Source organism: Pituophis catenifer, unplaced genomic scaffold (assembly GCF_029215685.1).
Source record: "Pituophis catenifer annectens isolate HBS135680 unplaced genomic scaffold, rPitCat1.0.hap2 SCAF_3, whole genome shotgun sequence".
NCBI lineage: Eukaryota > Metazoa > Chordata > Lepidosauria > Squamata > Colubridae > Pituophis > Pituophis catenifer.
The window spans coordinates 129,430,575-129,449,761 of NW_027256883.1; the positions used below are offsets into that span (position 1 = coordinate 129,430,575).

Below are 19,187 nucleotides of genomic sequence, written 5' to 3' on the forward strand. Positions count from 1 at the left end.
CGGGACGTGCAGGGCTAGGACGGTGGGGGGGGAGGGGGGTTAATAAGAGAAAGAATACCCACAATACACAGCCCGAGGAGGCGGGTTGCGTTAAGAAAGACACGCCCCTTTTTAAAACGGAGTTGCTTTTAAGGCCCGGGTTTGCAAGGCACGGTGGGGAATGTAGTCCAAATGAGAGCGGGGAGCGGTAAGAAGGAGAGCCGCAGGACTACCACTCCCGAGGGCGCGAGGAGCCGAGGCAACGAACCAATAGACGGCGACCTCTTCCTTTTAAGCGTCTTCTATTCGCGGACTTTTTTTTTTTTTTTTAAACCTTCGATCCTGCGCGGTTAGAACGAGTTGTTCCCGGCGCCCGCGAATTGAAAAGCAAAAGTAAAGCGCTACGCTGACTTGTATATAAAACGCGGAGGGGGGGGGGGGAGTAAAAGTGGGAATTTCGTAGGAGCGTCAATTCGAGCCTATCTAAAGGCGGGTTACTTCGGTGACGTTTCCAACTGTCAATCCGAGGGGGGTGGGGTGTCTTTGGAGCTCTTTTTTTTTTATATTTGGGACAGTAACGCGGCTCTTAAGAGAGTTCAATGGAAGCACGAGGAGTGCTCACTGTAGGGGGGTGGAGAGGAGAAAGTAGAGTTGCTAAGCAACGGAAAGCTTGTGGCCTGGAATCCGCGTGGTCAAGGCGGTTCAGGACCTGAGGGAGAGAAGGTGGCGGTGCCTCTGAAGGGGGGAGCGATATATTTTTTCGTTTTATTTATTTTCACATTTTTTCTGAACCGCCCATTTCTCCGACGGTTATTCTTTTGGGGACCCGGAGCACTGAGAGAAAACATGAAATTACATAGAGGTGAGGGAGGAATATTAGCCGGAGAAGGAACTGAATTTCGGGAATGAAGACGAGGCGGTGGAGAAGCCTTTCTGAGGAAACAAACCCCATTGCACTGCGATAAGAAGGATAATTGGATCTGGTTCAGCTTGTGTTTGTGTTAGATCGAGCTAAAGCAGTGTTTCTTAAGGTTTTTTTCTCTCTCTCACGACCCTTTCTTGGTTTTTTTTTTAAAAAGCCCAAAATTGTTTTTATGGTTTATATTTATCAGTATTTGCCATATTAACAATTAAAATGGATGCATTAATAGTATATTTATTGAGTCGTGTAAAAATATTAAGCCGGTTAGATGTTAACAAATAAAATAGGAAAAATCCTGTTTTTTTTAAACAAACAAATAATAGGAAGAGTATGATGGTTTTAAATTTTTGTAAATATCCTGTGTCTGGCAAATAATTTTGATTTCAAGGACCCCTGAAAGGGTCTTGGAGATTCCTAGGAGTCCTAGGACTATATAGGAACACTGAGCTAGAGGAATTAGTAACAGCTTCAGGATATTTTTATGATAATTTTACTACATTTTTAAAATAGAAATATAAAAACTAACATGAACTAATAATGAAAATAAAAAAGAGTAAAGAGAGAATAAAACCAAGAGTGCAGAAATTGAAAAAGAATGCAAAGAAATGATTTCTGAAGAAGTGATTTATGACAATTTTTCACAGTTACAATTGTTGCAGTCTCTCCATGGTCATGTGATCAAAATTCAGATGTTTGGCAACTGACTCATATTTATGACAGTCACAGTGTCCCGGAGTAATGTGACCACCTTTTACTAACTTTTGCCAACCAAAGTCAATGGGGGAGCTAGATTCACTTAACAACTGTTACTAATTTAATAACTGCAGTGATTCACTTAATAAGTGTGACAAGAAAGGTGATAAGATGAGTTTGGCTTTTTTACATGTCCGCCAAGCATGATAAAAAGTCCCTTGTTCACATTTTTAGCATAAATTTGAAGTACATCTATATGTTTTAGACAATTTTTCCAGTGACAAATACCATCATCATTTTTTAAAATTTCTCTTTAAATATAACATAATGTGAATTTCAGTCCTTTCATCCACATATTCTTGCATTGTTTCTTTGTATATTATAACCAAACATTTGTCCCATTTTATCATAAATTACTTTTTTCTTGTTTCAAATTTTAACAAAATGTTGTATATGTTCATCAATTTGCACACAGTTCTGAAAACAGGTTAATTCAGTATTGAGTTAAATAATGTTAACATCATTCACATGTATAAGAGTGTGACATCAATAGTATAAATACATATTAAAATGAGTGATGCCTACCATTCAGAAAACCTAACCCAGTTAAACTACTGCAATTTTGAAGAACTTTCAAAGGAAAAAGTGGATTCAATTATAAAAAAGTTATTCAGTAATACCAGATAACAAATAATGTATTTAAATAATATTTAAGTTGCCTTCCTAATAAAGAGATCTTAATAAAGCTGAATATGTACTGTAAGTATCAAACTAAACTTAATTCTAGAGAGTTACCTCATCTAGGCTGAAATTGACTTGTATTTCCTTCAGTGGTCTAATCAGGAACATCTTGTCTGGATTAAAGCTCAATTTAGCTATCATCCAGTCCATCACTACCATGAGTCCCAGATTCAGTACATTAGCATCAAGTACCTTGTTGAGTCTCCTAATGAAGATTTAGAATGAACCCTGAAGATACAGATGTATCTATGGAATTCTTACATACATCTGTATCTATGGAATATTAATGTACTAACATGAAGGAGTATAGCATTATAAACAGCATTATCTTGAAAACAACCTCCATGGCATTCAAATCAGTACATTATAGGCCCTGTGTTGGTTGGATTTCTGTTAACTAGAATATGTGAATTATGCACCCTTTGTATTTATGCAGGGCACTTTCTCCTAGTAATAATTGGGTATTATTATTCAACTTACAGTATTCCTATAAATTAAAAATGACCATAAATTGAAGTTTGTTTCCAAACAACTAATTTTTGATAGTTATTAATGTTAAACAGTAGTATGAAAGTGGCTGAATGTATTTGTGCAGCTAGAGTTAACATATTGCTTTCTGTTATGAGAATTAAAAAGCATTTTTTCAAAGTGAAAGGTGGTTATATTACTATTCTCTTATTAGTTATTTATTTCAGACAAATGAATATAAATGGAACCTAACTCTTCGGCTTCCAGTGACCAACAGGAAGATGTGGAAGATTTGCTTGCTAACATTGTAGCATTAAGAGGTCATCTAAAAAAAACAGAAAAAAATTTACAAGACTTGGGAAAACAGCTTTATAGGTATAACTGTATGGAACTAAAGTTACTGGTACTAATATGCTTATTTACATTGTGTTTATATTCTAACTTCAAGATTTTCTGTCAGAATAATTAGTATAAAAAATTGAAATAATATGCTTCTCTTATTTTTGTTTTTCCAGTAATTCACATAATTCTGAACTTGGCGTTCATGATAGTGAGCTTGAAATTTTAACACTGGAAGATCTGGTTGATCCTTCTGAATTACAGAATAATACTGTGAGCAAAATGTCTTGGCATAACAGTGATTCTTCAAGGAAACCCAAGAACAAAGTAATTATTTGAGAATTTGCTCATTTCTAGCAATATGCCTACATTACCGTTGGTTTATCCCAAATCCTGATACTGTTGATCCTAAAAATTAAAAATGAACAACATTTGTACTTATTACAAATGCTTTTTTTTTTAGTCATATTCACTGGCTTTTGATAAGAACATGGAAGAAGAAAATGAACTTCTAAGGGACAAACTGAATGTAGTCCGTGAAAACAATGCTTCATTAATTTCTCAGAACCACAAACTAATGAATGAAATTGAAACGATAAAGTTTGAACTGAACCAGGCAAGAGCACAAGTAGGTATCTTAAAAAGCATGTTTATTACCTGTTATATTGTTAATTATACCCTATAATATTCTCCTTTATGTTGAATTGTAATGTGTAATGTTTTTATGTTATCACTTATGAATATTTAGCTGCATTTTTTAATATTAACCTTGGCTCAGATTTGGAGGAGTGAATTTTAAAGTGGCATAATGATGTATCCTTATTAAAACCATTGTTCCATATTACATAAAGAAAAAAGCTACTTGATGTGTCTCACACATTACATTTTAAGCGCCACAGCAATATTAGATCACCAAAAATCAGTCCTAATCTTGCAAGATTTTATAGCCTTGTTATATATGCTATAATTGTCAATGTTTAACTATATCGTTAAGTGAAAATAAACAAATGGTCTTCATAGAATATTATTATCTCTATTGTTTTATTGACTAACTTAAAGTATCATGCTATGTGCAGATTAATAATATTGGAAATTAGTAAAGTAATACTCTATTTATATTGGTAATTATTGAAGTTATTTGCCTACTGGAAGTAGCAAAAAATTAGATCGAAAAAAGAAGTTTGTAATCAAATAAGTGTAAAAAAACTCTGTTAAAAAAAAACAATAATGGATTCTTCCTTTTTACCTTATTTTTCTAGATATCTTTCCTGGAATCTACTTTGGGTACACGTTCGGTCCATATTCCAATATTAGAAGAACAGATAGCAAACTTGGAAGCAGATGTTCAAGCTCAGAATAGACTTCTAAAGTAATTATTGTTTAAATTAATTTTTCTAATTTGCAATGTTGGTTCATTCACTATTTTCCACTTGGAGCTTGGTTCACTCATTTCATATTGAGATGAATGTTTATACACTGTATCAAATTGGGGTTTCCTTTCTGAAAATAAGGTATGCTCTAGGCCCTCCAGTTTTGGGAATTCTTTATCTCTTCTTTATCTCTTGTTCTGAATGGAGTTGCACTACCCCAAATAGAGCCAGAGCGAATTTGGAGATCCTCCTAAACTTATAGCTCCTGTTTGAGGACCAGATAGCAACTATGACCAGGTCAGTCTTTGCAGAGCTTTGTGTTATGTGCTAGGTTCACCCTTTCCTTCAGTGGGAGTCTCTGCGCACTCTCAATCATAGCTTGGTCATCTTCTGGATAGACTATTCTATAGTCCATTGGAATCTGTTAATTAGCATTCTTGAGATATTTGTATTGTATCTGTATTGATGGGTTTGTCTGTTTTCTTATTTTAATTTCAATTACCAATTGTCTACTTATTTTCTGTTGAGGAGGGGTTGGTTTTTTTTTAAATTATTGTTGTTAGCTGCCAGAGTTTTTGGTTTGAAGTGAGTAATGATAGAGAATGTACAAATGAATGAATGAATGTTCTACCCCTTCCTATCCTTCTAGAAAACTAATTGAATATAGATAGTCCTTGACTTATGATAGAAATTGGGATTGGAATTTCCAGTGGTAAATGATGTCATAAAGTGCAATAGTATTGCTTAGCAATGGCAATCCCTGAGTCCTGGTTCATTAAGTGAATACCTTGGTCGTTAGGCGATGCAACTTCCTGCTGGCTTCCCATAATCAAAGTCAATGGTGAATGCAGCAAGAAATTGCAAGTCCACGCCCACAAATAAATGGGAAGGAGTGAGGGGGTGCATGGAGGTGTGGGGATGGGTAAGGAATATACATGAGATCCACTGCATGGCATGGCAAGGCAAGAGTGTGCGAGTGCACAAGTGGTGTGCAAAAGCCATGGGTCAGGAAAGGCAGGCAAAAGACATAAGTCAGGAGAGTGTGTGACAGGCATGGTGTGGATTAGGGAATGTGAGGATGCACACGAATTGTGTAAATTGGGCAAAGTAGACAAGGTGTGCAAGAGGCAAGGCACTAGCAGAGTTGGGAAGAGTGCAAGGAGGTATGTAATAGGTGCCATTCAGTTGAAAAGGGTGCACAAAGGTATGTGACAGGCACCATGCAGGTCAAGGATGGAGCCCAGGGATATGGGGTGGGGTAGGTGTGTAGGGGTGTGTGAGTGGGTGGTGCAGAGGGACTTGGCAGAGAGTACATGGATGGGAGAAACTCAACCCAGTGACCTGCTGGCTTTCCCATTGTGTTTTTAGAGAAGTTGGTAGGGAAGATGACAAATAGCCATCATATGATTGTGAGGCACATAAGTATGAATGGTTGCCAAGCACCAGATCGTGATCATGTGACCGCAGAAAGGAATATAATAGAATAAAACTTTATTGTCACTTTAAATGTATAGTAATCAGCATATATTAAAATGAAATTTCATTGCATTCAGCTCTCAAAAGATAAGAATTATGTATATACCCAACACACACACACATATATGACACAGAGAAACATCACAGTCTAGTTCGAATGTATACATATACATGGCAAAAAAATGCTGGGATTGGCAGAACTCTGAGTACCATTCATAACCACTATTCATTCAGTGCCATCATAACTCAGTGCCATCATAACTGAACTGAAGAGCCGAGGTGGCGCAGTGGTTAGGGTGCAGTACTGCAGCTACTTCAGCTGACTGCTAGTTCAGCAGATCAGCGGATCAAATCTCACCGGCTCAAGGTTGACTCAGCCTTCCATCCTTCCGAGGTGGGTAAAATGAGGATCCAGATTGTTGGGGGCAATATGCTATTTAGTATACTGTTTTTGGTGTAAGTCGCCCAGAGTCCTCGGAGAGTGAGCGGCATAGAAATATGAATAATAAAATAATAAAATAAAATAACTTGGAACAGTTGCTGACCTAATAGTTGTAGATCAAGGAGTTCTGGTAAATAATGTTCTGATCTTTAGTTCAGGGGTCCCTACCCCCCAGGCCACAGGCTACTACCGGGCTTTGAGCCGTTTGGAACCAGGCTGTGGAAGTGGCGGGTGAGTGCACATGCATCCCCACTTGCAATAGGCAAGGGCATACATACATGCCCCATTTGCGTGAGCGGCAGTTGCACATGCCTGCCACTCGAATGGAACCATCCACCCACCCCACCTACCCCGCCAGGCCAGAAAGGTTGGGAGACTCTGCCTTAGTGTACATTACTCTGGCCATTTATTTCAAATTTCTATACTGAAAATATTATTGGAATTGGGGAGATGAGAATGCTTTTCAGCTGTTAATATCTTTGCTATAAGTAAACTTACCATATTTTTTAAAAATCTGTATTTTAGAGATACAGAAGATAAATTAGAAGAAAGCCAGAAAATGCTAATGGAAAAAGAATATAATTTGCAGAAATTAAAGGAGGATTATAGAAAAATGAAGCATGATTTAATTGGATGGTCCAAACAAGGGAAGAGGTGACAAATTACATGCATTTTTGTGTTTAAGTCTGAAATCTTGACTATATACATTTTTGCTGTAGAATAATTTTTAATATGCTCAATATTTTTTAAATAAAGTAGCATTCAGCAGTATTGTTGCATGTCATATATATGTTTGAGTGCATATTGAAGATATATATATCAACAGGTTGTACTGGTTTTTGAACCAATAAAAATTCCTTGAGGCTGACAAAATCAAGTACATTGAAGGCAAGAAAGTTAGTAGTGAATACATCATGAGAGTGAAGATCTTAAAATCCAAACTCGGTGAAAGAAATACCATCAAGGAAATGAACATTTGGGCAATCCCAGTCATTAGATACACAGACGGAATAATGGACTGGACTCTGCTTAAGTTTACAGTTATTATGATTGGTGGGATTACTGGGTATTTTAATGAAATGGCTGCTGCTAGGTAACAATTGGGGGAGGGCCAAACTGATCTTTCTGCAGAGACATGGAAATAGCCCTTCTGGTTTTTTCTCTTGTTTATGGTTTCAAAGTTGTTACCAGTATATAAAGAAAGCCATGATGTAAAGCATATAGAAACAGAGGATTCTTATTCAGGCCTACACTTTAAATATTATAGGCACTAGTTTAAATGTGCAGAGTTAAAGAAACACTGGATTCTTTGTGTTCTACAACTAACTATTGTATTTGCAAACTGTTATTGGCATGGAAATAAATAGTAGTGTACAATTCACTTGTACAATTCTTTAGTTGGAGAGAGGAAATAATAGCTAACATTTCCAATTTGCGTGCATTTCAGGTTTACTTTCAGGGTTAAATTTATTGGAAAATTTATTGTAGAAAATTATCAGTACACTGATGCTGTTGTTCTGTTTTAGTGATTGAGCATATTCAATAACTACTCAGACTGAGATTTGCTGCTGTGCTCTGAGCCACATTCAAAATTTACATATTTATTAAATTTACATCCGCCCATCCTGCTATTAAGCGACTTTGGGAGGTTTACAAAATGTTCTTACATCAATAGATCTGCTTATGAAGGAATGTTTGACCAAAGCTAAATTTATTCTTAATTTCTCATGAAAAACATGTAATTTGGACATGTAATTACATGTAATTTCCTTGACATTTTGAAGTTCTTTATCTAAACCTTTTTAGAACTGAGGTATGTTTGAATGATATCCAACAAATATGTATTCTCTATTGTTCGGTTATTGTCTTTTTGTTGATGAACCATTATTTTACCTCTTTAAACTGAGCTGCTATTTTCATTTAAAGAACTGAACAGCAAAGAAATGAAGCACTGTATAATGCTGAGGAGTTGACAAGAACATTTAAACAATACAAAGAGAAAATAACTAATAAACTGGAAAAGGTAAGAAAAGACTCTCAAGATATTTAATAGAACATTTATATATCATAAGCTATGAATTCAACTATTAGTTCTAAAAGTCACTACAGTTGTTTAATATGTTTTTGCCTGTACCGTAATAGCATCTTAGGCAATAAAAATTGGATTTATTGTATATCAGAAACATAATTGTTGCTGTTAAAAGGTTTGGAGAATAGACAGAATGTAGTGCTATTTTATAAGAATTTAGGATACAGATTTACCCAGGAAAAAGTCTGTTTGTCCTAAATGAGCTGATAATTAAGTAGGCATGCATATGATTGCATTATTTTTATTTATGTATTTTCTTCATTTGCATACGACCCAATCACCGAACTCTAGGAAACCAAGTAATATAATATCTGCAAAGAAACAAACAGAAATAACCCAAATTACATGTAGTCCTCAACTTATAATAATCCATTTAGCAACTGTTCAAAGTTACAATGTCACTGAAAAAATGCCTTACAACTGATCCTCTCATGTCCGACTGTTGCATCATTCCAGCGATCACATGACCTAGGTGCTTGGCAAACTGATTTCTGCCTTATTTTATTATTTTGATAAATAGCGGGTTGATTGGTTCTGTATATTTTTCTTTTGTTTAGGTCCAGGTTGAAGAACAAATTTTAGAAAAAAAGTTAATAAACTGTGTAAATGAAAAGGAGAAGTTGCTCACACAATGTAATACCTATAAAAGTGAACTTGAAAACATAAAAGATCAATTGAGGTAAGGGTCTGTCTATGTTAGATTTTGGCATTTAAACAATCAGAATTGCTTTTATGATCATGAAGTCTTCTGACATTTGATAACGGTTAATGAAAATAATTGTATGTCCCATTCAAGCCTTATAGCAGGTAAACAACAACCTTTGTGCATATTTTGTCCAGTATATAGATTTAATATTAACAGTATTTGAATTCTTCACATTCTTGTGTATTGTTTTGTATTCCCCAGTAGAAGTTTTAGATTTTGAAATATTAATATTTGATTATAAGCAAATGGAGAGTCAGTTTGATGTAGTGGTTAAGGCATCAGGCTAGAAATTGGGAAGCTGTGAGTTCCAGTCCTGCTTTAGGCACACAGCCAGCTGGGTAACAATGAGCCAGTTAGTCTCTCTCAGCCTTTGGAACCTAGCAACGACAAGCCACTTCTGAAATCTTGCCAAGAAAACTGCAGGGACTAGTCCAGGAAATAACCAGAAGTTAAGATTGACTTAAAGGCACACAGAAATAGGTATATATTGCTATGTCCGGTGGCAATAAATACTTTAAGCCAAAAACTTTTGAAAATGGGAAAACCACTGAACAATCTTTTATAAATTGGTTTATTGCAAAGGTGGGCAAAATTTGAGAGAATTGTTATTTTTTTTCTGGATTTCAAGAGAGAGATTTAAATCTTCCTCCATTCCAATTTGAAACTCCATTTCTTACCCACTGAAAAATGCTTCCAATAATAAAATTGTTCCCAAATAGGTATATTGAGCTATTTTTTTCAGAGGCATGAGTAACTTTATCATTATAGGCCTGGTTTATTATTGAATTTATTCAGGGGGGGACTCTGTGTATCTAGAACCACAGGATATCACTTTGTGTTGTTCATGGCAGGCCTTGTATAAAGTGATACCTATATTTTGGAATGTCGTCTCCTGAAATTTGTGAGGTATCCACTGTTACATTTTATAGGCATCTGTTGTAGATTAATCCCTTTTGTCAGGTCTTTTTTTAATATGAAAGATAGCTTAATATTTTTCCCATTTTCCTTTTCTTTTCCTTTTTTCTCTTTATTACTGTATATTTTTATATTGTTTTAATTCATACTTTATATAACGTGTTTTATGTTTTCTCAATCACATTGGATGCTTTGGTATAAAAAGTTATATATAGTTCACACACACACACACACACACACACACACACACCCCGTGGTCACATGACTGCATTTTGTGACTTTCAGAAGAAAGGGTTCACATGACCCCTATTCACTTAACGATTGCGGGTTCACTTAATGACCTCTACAAAAAATATCATAAAATTGGATCTCGGCATGTGTATGCCTCAACTTACGACTGGAAATCCAGTCCCAATTGTTGTCATAGGTGAAAGACTACCCATAAAATATTATTAATAATCATATTGAAAGGGAAAAAACTGAGTTAAAATTCAAAACTATCTGGAATTGCTGGATGCCACAAAATAGATGCTGGGAATTACAACTGATTTATTGTCCATACACTTTATGGTTTACAAAGGGATGTTATATGCAAAACAGAATCTTAATTTCTGTTTTTAGGAGTTAGGTGTATTTTCATAAAACACTACAGAAAACCAAAGTATATTATTGTTTGAAGAACTATACTACTGTAAAAGACAAATACAGCCAAGTCCGGCCACCATTTAACTTCTTTCTGGCAGTGGGCAATAGTGCACAATTTTCTTTAATGCTACAAGTCTCAAAACATAAAACATTTAAAACTGGTAAGTTTCTGAGAAGATATGGACCATTTAATGGTATGTGTGTATGTGTAGACATATATAGATATCACACTTGCATGCATGCATGTATCAATATTAAAAATGGTGATAAGCTTCTGCCAATTTATATAATGGCTTAATTTGTGTGGTTTTTGTGCCTGTAGACTCCAAATTGTCAAATATAGATTATTGATGCTTTATTGTAATTATTAGTTTTTTATGACAGACTTTAAAAAGTCAGGATGAAGTTTTCATATTCCAAAAGATTGTATGTAAATGCACAGCCTGATTTTTGGAATCCATTTTCAAAATAAAATTGTGATTCAAATAATTATTGTCAAAGAAATCATGTTGAGAATAAGATAATCTTGAAGAACCTGTTTAATTTTGTTTTGCATTTTAGACAATTAACTGAAGAGAACTGTACCGGAATACAAAACCTTAAAAGTATGGAAGCAAAAATGTCTGAAGTGGAATTTTTGCTCAAACATTCTCAGCAAAAGAATCAGATCCTTGAAAATAAACTTCAAGAACAAAAAGCAGGAGTTCAAGAAAAAAATGCCATAATAAATGAAAATGAAGATTTAAAAGCACTAATCGCACGACAAAAAGATCAACTTAATTTGTATTGTCAAGAAATTCAGCATTCAAAAATAGAACTGAAAACTTTAGAAAATGTTATTTTCCAGTTGACCCAAAGCTCATCAAAAGAGGTACAATGATTTCTCTGATATTTTTTGAAGGATATCTTAACTGTCTTACGTATGTATATTTGTGTGCCTATGCTTTCAAGTCAGCACTGCTTTCTAGTAACTATCTGGACTAGGTCCCTACAGATTTTTTGCAAGATTTTCAGAAGTGGCTTGCTACTGTTGTCTTTTTTAGGATTGAAAGACTGGCCCAAGGTCACCTACTCATTTTATTCCTAAGGCAGGACTAAAATTCATGTATTAACAGTGATAAAATGCAAACTTTTCTCTGTATAAGTGAAAGGGTGCCTTTATCCCTGTATAGAAGGACCCTTCTATATGAAACCCTTATAATAGTTATTGTTTTACTTTATGGTGGAAATTACACATTAATTACACTGAACTGCAACAGAGCTTAGTATACATGATTCCGTATGTTATGGTAACCCAGTCATTGTCTTAGCATATTGCATGAACCAGCTATCACATCAAACCAGTGCCAAATACGTTTTATGAGCTAAGAGTTCATCATATGGTGTAAATCCAACCTTTGAGTTCCAAGTTAAAGACACCCCCAGTCTTAAATGGGATTTATGAGATGACATATGGACTCTTACTTAAAGAGGTACATTGTAAAAGCTCCTCTGAATGAATAGAATAACTGCATTTACACATCCTTACCTTGACTAGTTGCTGACCAGCTAAGAAAATATTCAAAATGAATTACTCTAGAACAGTGATCCCCAACATTTCCGGCTTTATGGACTGGTGGGAGAAGGGAGAGGGAATGGTTCCACATGAGCGGCAGGCCAGCACGCACACACATGCAACTCCATTTGCCACTTGCACAAGTGGAGCTTCACAGGTGTGCGTTCATCCACACTCGCTCACCCTGCATCCGCAGCCTGGTTCCAAACATGCTGTAGTGTAGTAGTGGGCTGCGGCCCCGGGACTGGGGATCTCTGCTAGAGAATGGTCTGTCAGTAGCACACTATGTAGATAAAGAAAGCAATTCCAAACAGGAACTGCTGTGCCATTCTTCTTCTTTCCCCTGATAAAGTGCTCTTGGAAGCACAGTTGCTCCTAATATATGTAGTCCTTGACTTATCACCATAATTGAGCCCAAAATTTCTGTTGCTAAGTGAGACATTTTTTGAGTGAGTTTTGCCCCATTTTATGATCTTTCTTGCCACAGTTAAGTTCCCCATTAACTTTGCTTGTCAGAAGGTTGCAAAAGGTGATCACATAACCCGAGGACATATGATTGAAGTGCCAACTGTCTAAATTTTGATCACGTGGCCATGGGGATGCTACAGTGGTCATAAGTGTGAAAAACGGTCATAAGTCATTTTTTTGTGCCATTGTAACTTTCAACAGTCACAAAAACAAACGGTTGTAAGTCAAGGATTACTGTATTTTTAGGAGTATAAAATGCACCCCCCCCCAAAAAAAAAGAGGCTGAAAATTTGGGTGCGTTTTATAATCCGAATGTAGCTTTTTGAAAGCTTTTTTTCCAGCCCTAACGCGCTAACGAGGCGCTAGTAGTGAAGCAATCTTCCCAGCTTTGCCTGCTCACTCGCTGTGCTTTAACGAGGTGCTAGCAAGTGAAGCTATCTCCATGCTTTGCTCCGACTCTCAGCTGTTCTTTAGAAGCCTGGTAGGCAGATTTTTTCCCCCTATTTTTCTCCCCAAAAACTAAGATGTGTCTTATACTCTGGTGCGTTTTATATTCCGAAAAATACAGTACTTGTAATGGTAGATATTTATAAAGTATTAACTACAGTCTCTTTTTTGATAAAAGAACTACACTAATAATGAGGGAATGGAAATATAAAAGTGAAATGATGCAGAGGGGACAAAATATAGGGTGTATTTGTTTTTCCTTTTCTTCACATTTATCTTACCTATTTTTTGGAAATATCCTCACAATTTCCCAACATTTAAAATGTTTAGACAGCCGCATCACTCCTGACTTTTCAAAGATCCTTCAAGACACCTTATGCAGTGGCTCCATTATTGTTAACATCCCTCTATCATTTTCTTTTGTTTAGTTCTGCTTTTATAGTTTTTACGTTTTTAATAATTATTATATAATGGTTTTAAGTATTTATGTTTAATTTTTAATTGGATTATTGTATGCCACCCAGAGTCAGTTTCTGTGAGATGTATGGCCATATAAAGTTGAGAAATAAATAAAGTGTATCCATGAATGACTTCTGAATTAATAATTAATTATAACCAATTTCTTTTTATATTAGTTTCTGTTTTTGCCCATTTTTTAGGATAATCACTCTAATGAACTGTGCAGTAATTGGTCTGAAATAGATAGTCTTCTGAAAGAAGAGCTAAGGTATTCTTTTAACTGTAACTTTAATTAAGGATCCTTTAATTAAGGATGAAATAAATTCATTTTGAGTTATAAAAAATAAATTATCATATACTATTTTTCTTAGACAAAAAATTAACTTTCAAGAAGCAGGAATTCAGAAACTTCAGACAGAATATATGACCTGTAAATTAGGTCAAGATTTCTCTGAAGATGATGAGGGACAGGAATTGAATGGCCTAGAAACTGAACCAGTAAAACTCAGTGGAAATCAGGCAGGTATGTATAATGGTTATATGACTTCAGTAGCAAGGCACTGTATTTGTCCAAATGAAACTGAAAAAAATGTAATTTGTTTCTGGAATACTAGATAGTTGCTTCTCCAAAAATAATCCACTTAAAAGTACAATAAATGCTTGTGACAAGAATCTGACTAGCACCATAGTGGTTCAGGAGATGATAAAGCTAAACAGGTCACTTTCTAGGCTATGTAGAAATGGTAGGTCACGTTTATGCTTGATATGGCATTTACTGAAGTATTTTTTTTTCTTTGATACACCATCCCCATGGTCACACAATCAAAATTCAAACGCTTGGCAACTGACTCATATATATGACAGTTGCAGTGTCTCCAGGTCATGTGATCACTTTTTGCAACCTTCTGACAAACAGAGTCAATGGGGAAGTCAGATTCACTTAACAGTTGTGTTACTAATTTAGCAACTGCAGTGATTCACTTAACAAGTATAGCAAGAATGGTCACAAAATCGGGCAAAACTCACTTAAAACACAAAGAATAACTTTTTCACTTGGCAAAGAAATGTTGGACTCAATTGTGGTTGTAAGTCAAGGACTATCTATATTAAGAGAAGATTCTGCACCAAAATATTATGACTAATGTATGCATCTAAAATATTGCAGATCTAAAAATGGATTCTCAGATTAACATTACATAGGTAAAAATGCATAGTTTTACAATATTGTATGTTCTAAATTTTTATAAATGTCTAAACATCATTGTCTCATTTTTAAAGGGACAAAGTGCAAACAACTGGAATTTCTCAGTAAACAGTTTGAAAAAGAGAAGCAAATATTAATTAGAAATTTAGAAGAACTACGTATTAAACTGGAAAAATCAGAAGAAGAAAGTGCTGTTTTAAAAAACAACATTGCCCAGAGAACTAATCAGTTTCAAACAATACAGGAAGAGCTATTAGAGAAAGCTGCAAAATCATGTCGCTTGGAAAGAGAAGTAAGTGAAAACTAAGAAGTCTGTTCTTGAAGGCTATCTAGTTTAATTTTATTTTCATATGGTGCCTAGGAAGTTCCAAGAATATACACTAATTCCTCTGTAATAATATACTCTGGCTAGAATTCGCTTGTTGCATCAGTACTGAGATCTCCTTTCCTTATGATTTCATTCATAGTAATAACTCATATTGGCTTAAGATCATTCTCACTACTGAACCAATGAATAGTTAAGGCCTTTGGGGATAATTTGTCAGTGTCCAAAGCAGTAGTGGAATTCAATTTTTTTTACTATTGGTTCTGTGGGTGTGGCTTGGTGGGTATAGCAGGGGAAGGATACCCACCATCTCCATTCCCACCCCACTCCAGGGGAAGGATATTGCAAAATCTCCATTCTCACCCCACTCTGGGGCCAGCCAGAGGTGGTATTTGCTGGTTCTCCAAACTACTCAAAATTTCCGCTACCGGTTCTCCAGAACCTGCTGAATACCACCCTGGTCCAAAGTATGCAATAGCCATTGTAATATAGTCCCACAAGCCAAAATCAAATGTAACAGTATTTTCTGTCATCATATAAAACAGCAGATACCTGTGTATTTCTTATCCCAGACATGACTGATATTGCTGTTAATTTTAACAAAAATAACAAAAAAGTAACTTTGCAGTAAAATGGGCAGCCAGTAAATTTGATAAATAAAATGAATAATAAATAAATAAATAAATAAATAAATAAATAAATAAATAAATAAATAAATAAATAGAGAAGTGAGATAAGATTATAGGTAAATGGGATGAACTGTGAATGTGAATGAGTTTATACTTTGCAATTTAACTATGTATGTATTTTTTTAAATACTCTTAAATACAGCTCATGTTATTTGCCATTACTAATACCCTAAACCGTGAAAAAACATATACTGCCATTGGCGCAACCATTTGCAGTATATAGAAGTTACATTATCTATATAATAAATGTACAAAATTATATCAACCCTTGTTCATTTCAGTTTGTGTACATATTCTTTGTAGGTAGCAAGAAAATCCTCCCAGTTTTCCATCCTTGAAAAACAGTTGGAAGAAAAAACTTTTGCTTATGTAACTGCAATTGCAAGAAATACTGAATTGGAACAAGAATTAATGGTAACAGTCTTTTACTCTTTTTTTCAATATTTTGAAGTAGAATGAGATACATTAATCTTACATGATGTTAAACAAATTGTGCTTTGTTTTATTCAGAGCATGTTTCTAATATAGTTTATAAAAAGCAAAAAAAAAAATACATAAAATTATGTATCTAATTTTTGCCTGTTAATTTTCTAGCTAATATTTTTAGTTGCGCTTACACAGTAAGATAATGGTTACCAAAACATCCATATAATTTTTGTCAACTTATTATCAAATTGTTGTCAAATTGTAAAAAAAAATGGTTTTTTTCTAGGCAATGAACTCTCAGCTTCAAAGCATGGAAAGGAACATCATTGAAGAACAAGATCACTTCTCTACAATGTTAGAAGAAACAAAGTTGATTAATCATGAGCAACACAAGGAGATGGAAAAACAAATTGATTTAGTAAGTCTCAAAGTTGTATAATATGAATATTGAAATTAAAATTTCAATTCTGCATGGCTTTTTTAAAATGCTACTGCAAATCTCGATAAAAGAATAGCTAATGTTCCAATTGATAGAATATTGTACTATCCAGTGCTTTTCCCCCCATGAATTTCTTGCTATAAGGAACAGTTGCCATGCTATTCTTGAACAATTTTTTTTTATTTTTTTAAAAAAGAAACATATAAAAAAATTTTCAGAACGAGCCATTGATCCGGTCATAGGTAGGTACAATTACTAATTAATTCCTCTTTAACAAAAGTTTTTCCCAAGTCCCCGCTAATTATCATAAAAAAAGGGGGGGGGAGAAAAAAATGATTTTTTCCCTAACATCATTTTACACAAATCAATTACCTTTTATAATTTCACCACAAATCTTAATTTTCAAATAACACAACTTAACCTTATCTCTAACATTATTGCCCTAAATTCTATCTAAAAAAAAAGAAAAAATTCTTAAAACCCATCACACTAATCTTAAAATCCTTAATTCAATATCATTTCAATTTCTTTTCCTTTTAACGTGGATGGATATATCTTAAAAACATAAATCAACAATATAGTTACACAGTATTTTAACTGTTAGCATTTATCATCTTCATTTTACTATTTATCTCAATTTAACCTTTTTAATCACAAAATATTCATGTCATTATTAATATCAATTCCAGCATGGTCACCTTTATTTCCAAAAGTTTATCCCAGCATATAATCTTTCTCTTAATCATCCTCTCTTGGCTGTTAATCACATCTTAGTCTTCTTAAATTTTACTGTTATTCCCAGTATAATCATTGTTTTTGCTGTCAATCCCAGCAGAATTATTTTTATCTTTACTGTTATTCCCAGTATAATCATCTTGTTTTGCTGTCAAACCCATAATAATTTTCTTTGTATTTTACTGTTATACCCAGTATAATTCTCTATGTTTTGCTGTCTATCCGAGCATAATCACCTTAGTTTGCTGCTTATCCCAGCATAATCATCCCTTTTTTTTTAATTTTGCCATCCATCAATACGTTAATATTCGATTATATTATCATTATCACCTTTATAACAATTTAACATTGAGACTTAATTCTTACTCCAAACACTTCCTTATATGAATTAGTAAATTTCTGTTAATATATTCTATTTCTCTCATAATCTTACTCTTTTCTTTATTTCAATTTTTATATATTATATCAAATTCTTCTCATATTCATATACATTTTTATTTTTATTTTTTTTATTTTTTATTTTTTTAATTTGATTTATATGCCGCCCTTCTCCGAAGACTCAGGGCGGCTTACAATGTGCTCAGCAATAGCCTTCATCCTTTTGTATATTTGTACAAAGTCAGCTTATTGCCCCCACAAACTGGGTCCTCATTTCACCTACCTTAGAAAGGATGGAAGGCTGAGTTAACCTTGAGCCTTGGCGAGATTCGAACCCTGCAGTAATTGCAGGCAGCTGGTCTTAATAACCAGCTTAATAACAGGGTGCCTTAAAACCCTGTACTACCAAGGCTCAAAACTTGAAAAAGTTTTTATCATTACTACCCATCTATACATTGCTTTATTTTTAGTCATATTATTTCTATCTTCTTTTTTCCAGCCGTGTGTATATAATTCCTCCTTTCTTTGTCTGTAACATATATTTCATTTCAGTTTTAATGTTCACAATTTAGTTCTCCATATATCAATTTAGTTCTTTTTCTTACTTCTAATTCAAACAAATCACATCAATTTTCTTCTTTTGTTCCTGCGCCATTTAACTTCTTTTGTTCCTGTGCCAATTAGTCCAATTATAAGAGCTCCATCATACTTTCCCTTTTTTCAAACAAAGTCAAATCGTCTGCAGACAAAGAAAAAACAGCTCCATCTCCAAAAACCCACGGTTGTTATCTAGAGTATTCACAATGTTCCCAAACAAGAAGCCAGTTACAATGTATCTTTTTAGACCAGAAGGTGTCCCTCTACAATCCACAATATCCCTATAGTCATGCAAATCGCCATTTTGTTTAAATTATAGAACATTCCAGCCCAATCCTCTCCTTCTTCTGTGTTTTAAAAGTGGTAATCCTTCTTTATCTTATTTTCTTTAAAAGTCTAATTCAAATTTAAAGTTGTTCAATATTAAACCAAGTCTCAATGTTTATTTTTCAAATTTAGTCTATTCAGATATCAATTTTCAATCGGGTCTTTTTCTTTTCTTTTAAAAATTTCATCTTGTAGTCTTCTATGCCCCTTAGCTCCGCAGCCGCTGATTTAAAGCTAGAGATCTTACAAAGTAAAAGGCCATTACTCCAAACGTTGTTTCAAGCCTGGGTTGGTTGACACTCACCCGGCTTCAAAAGGCATCGCTCTTTTCTGCTTTCCTCCTGCACATCACT

The 19,187-nt window shown here is 34.5% G+C and overlaps 1 protein-coding gene across 1 annotated transcript in view; it reads left to right on the forward strand.

The window, feature by feature from the left end:
- The first annotated feature begins 3,044 nt into the window (after window positions 1-3,044).
- CCDC18 (coiled-coil domain containing 18) overlaps window positions 3,045-19,187 on the forward strand; it is a 35,515-nt gene continuing 19,372 nt past the window's right edge. The window contains exons 1-13 of the mRNA XM_070939361.1: window positions 3,045-3,178; window positions 3,319-3,469; window positions 3,606-3,770; window positions 4,402-4,511; window positions 6,956-7,084; window positions 8,357-8,453; window positions 9,077-9,198; window positions 11,347-11,656; window positions 13,915-13,982; window positions 14,086-14,237; window positions 14,993-15,210; window positions 16,236-16,346; window positions 16,645-16,776. Of these exons, the coding sequence (XP_070795462.1) occupies window positions 3,045-3,178; window positions 3,319-3,469; window positions 3,606-3,770; window positions 4,402-4,511; window positions 6,956-7,084; window positions 8,357-8,453; window positions 9,077-9,198; window positions 11,347-11,656; window positions 13,915-13,982; window positions 14,086-14,237; window positions 14,993-15,210; window positions 16,236-16,346; window positions 16,645-16,776 (1,899 nt within the window). The remainder of the gene's footprint in view (window positions 3,179-3,318; window positions 3,470-3,605; window positions 3,771-4,401; window positions 4,512-6,955; window positions 7,085-8,356; window positions 8,454-9,076; window positions 9,199-11,346; window positions 11,657-13,914; window positions 13,983-14,085; window positions 14,238-14,992; window positions 15,211-16,235; window positions 16,347-16,644; window positions 16,777-19,187) is intronic.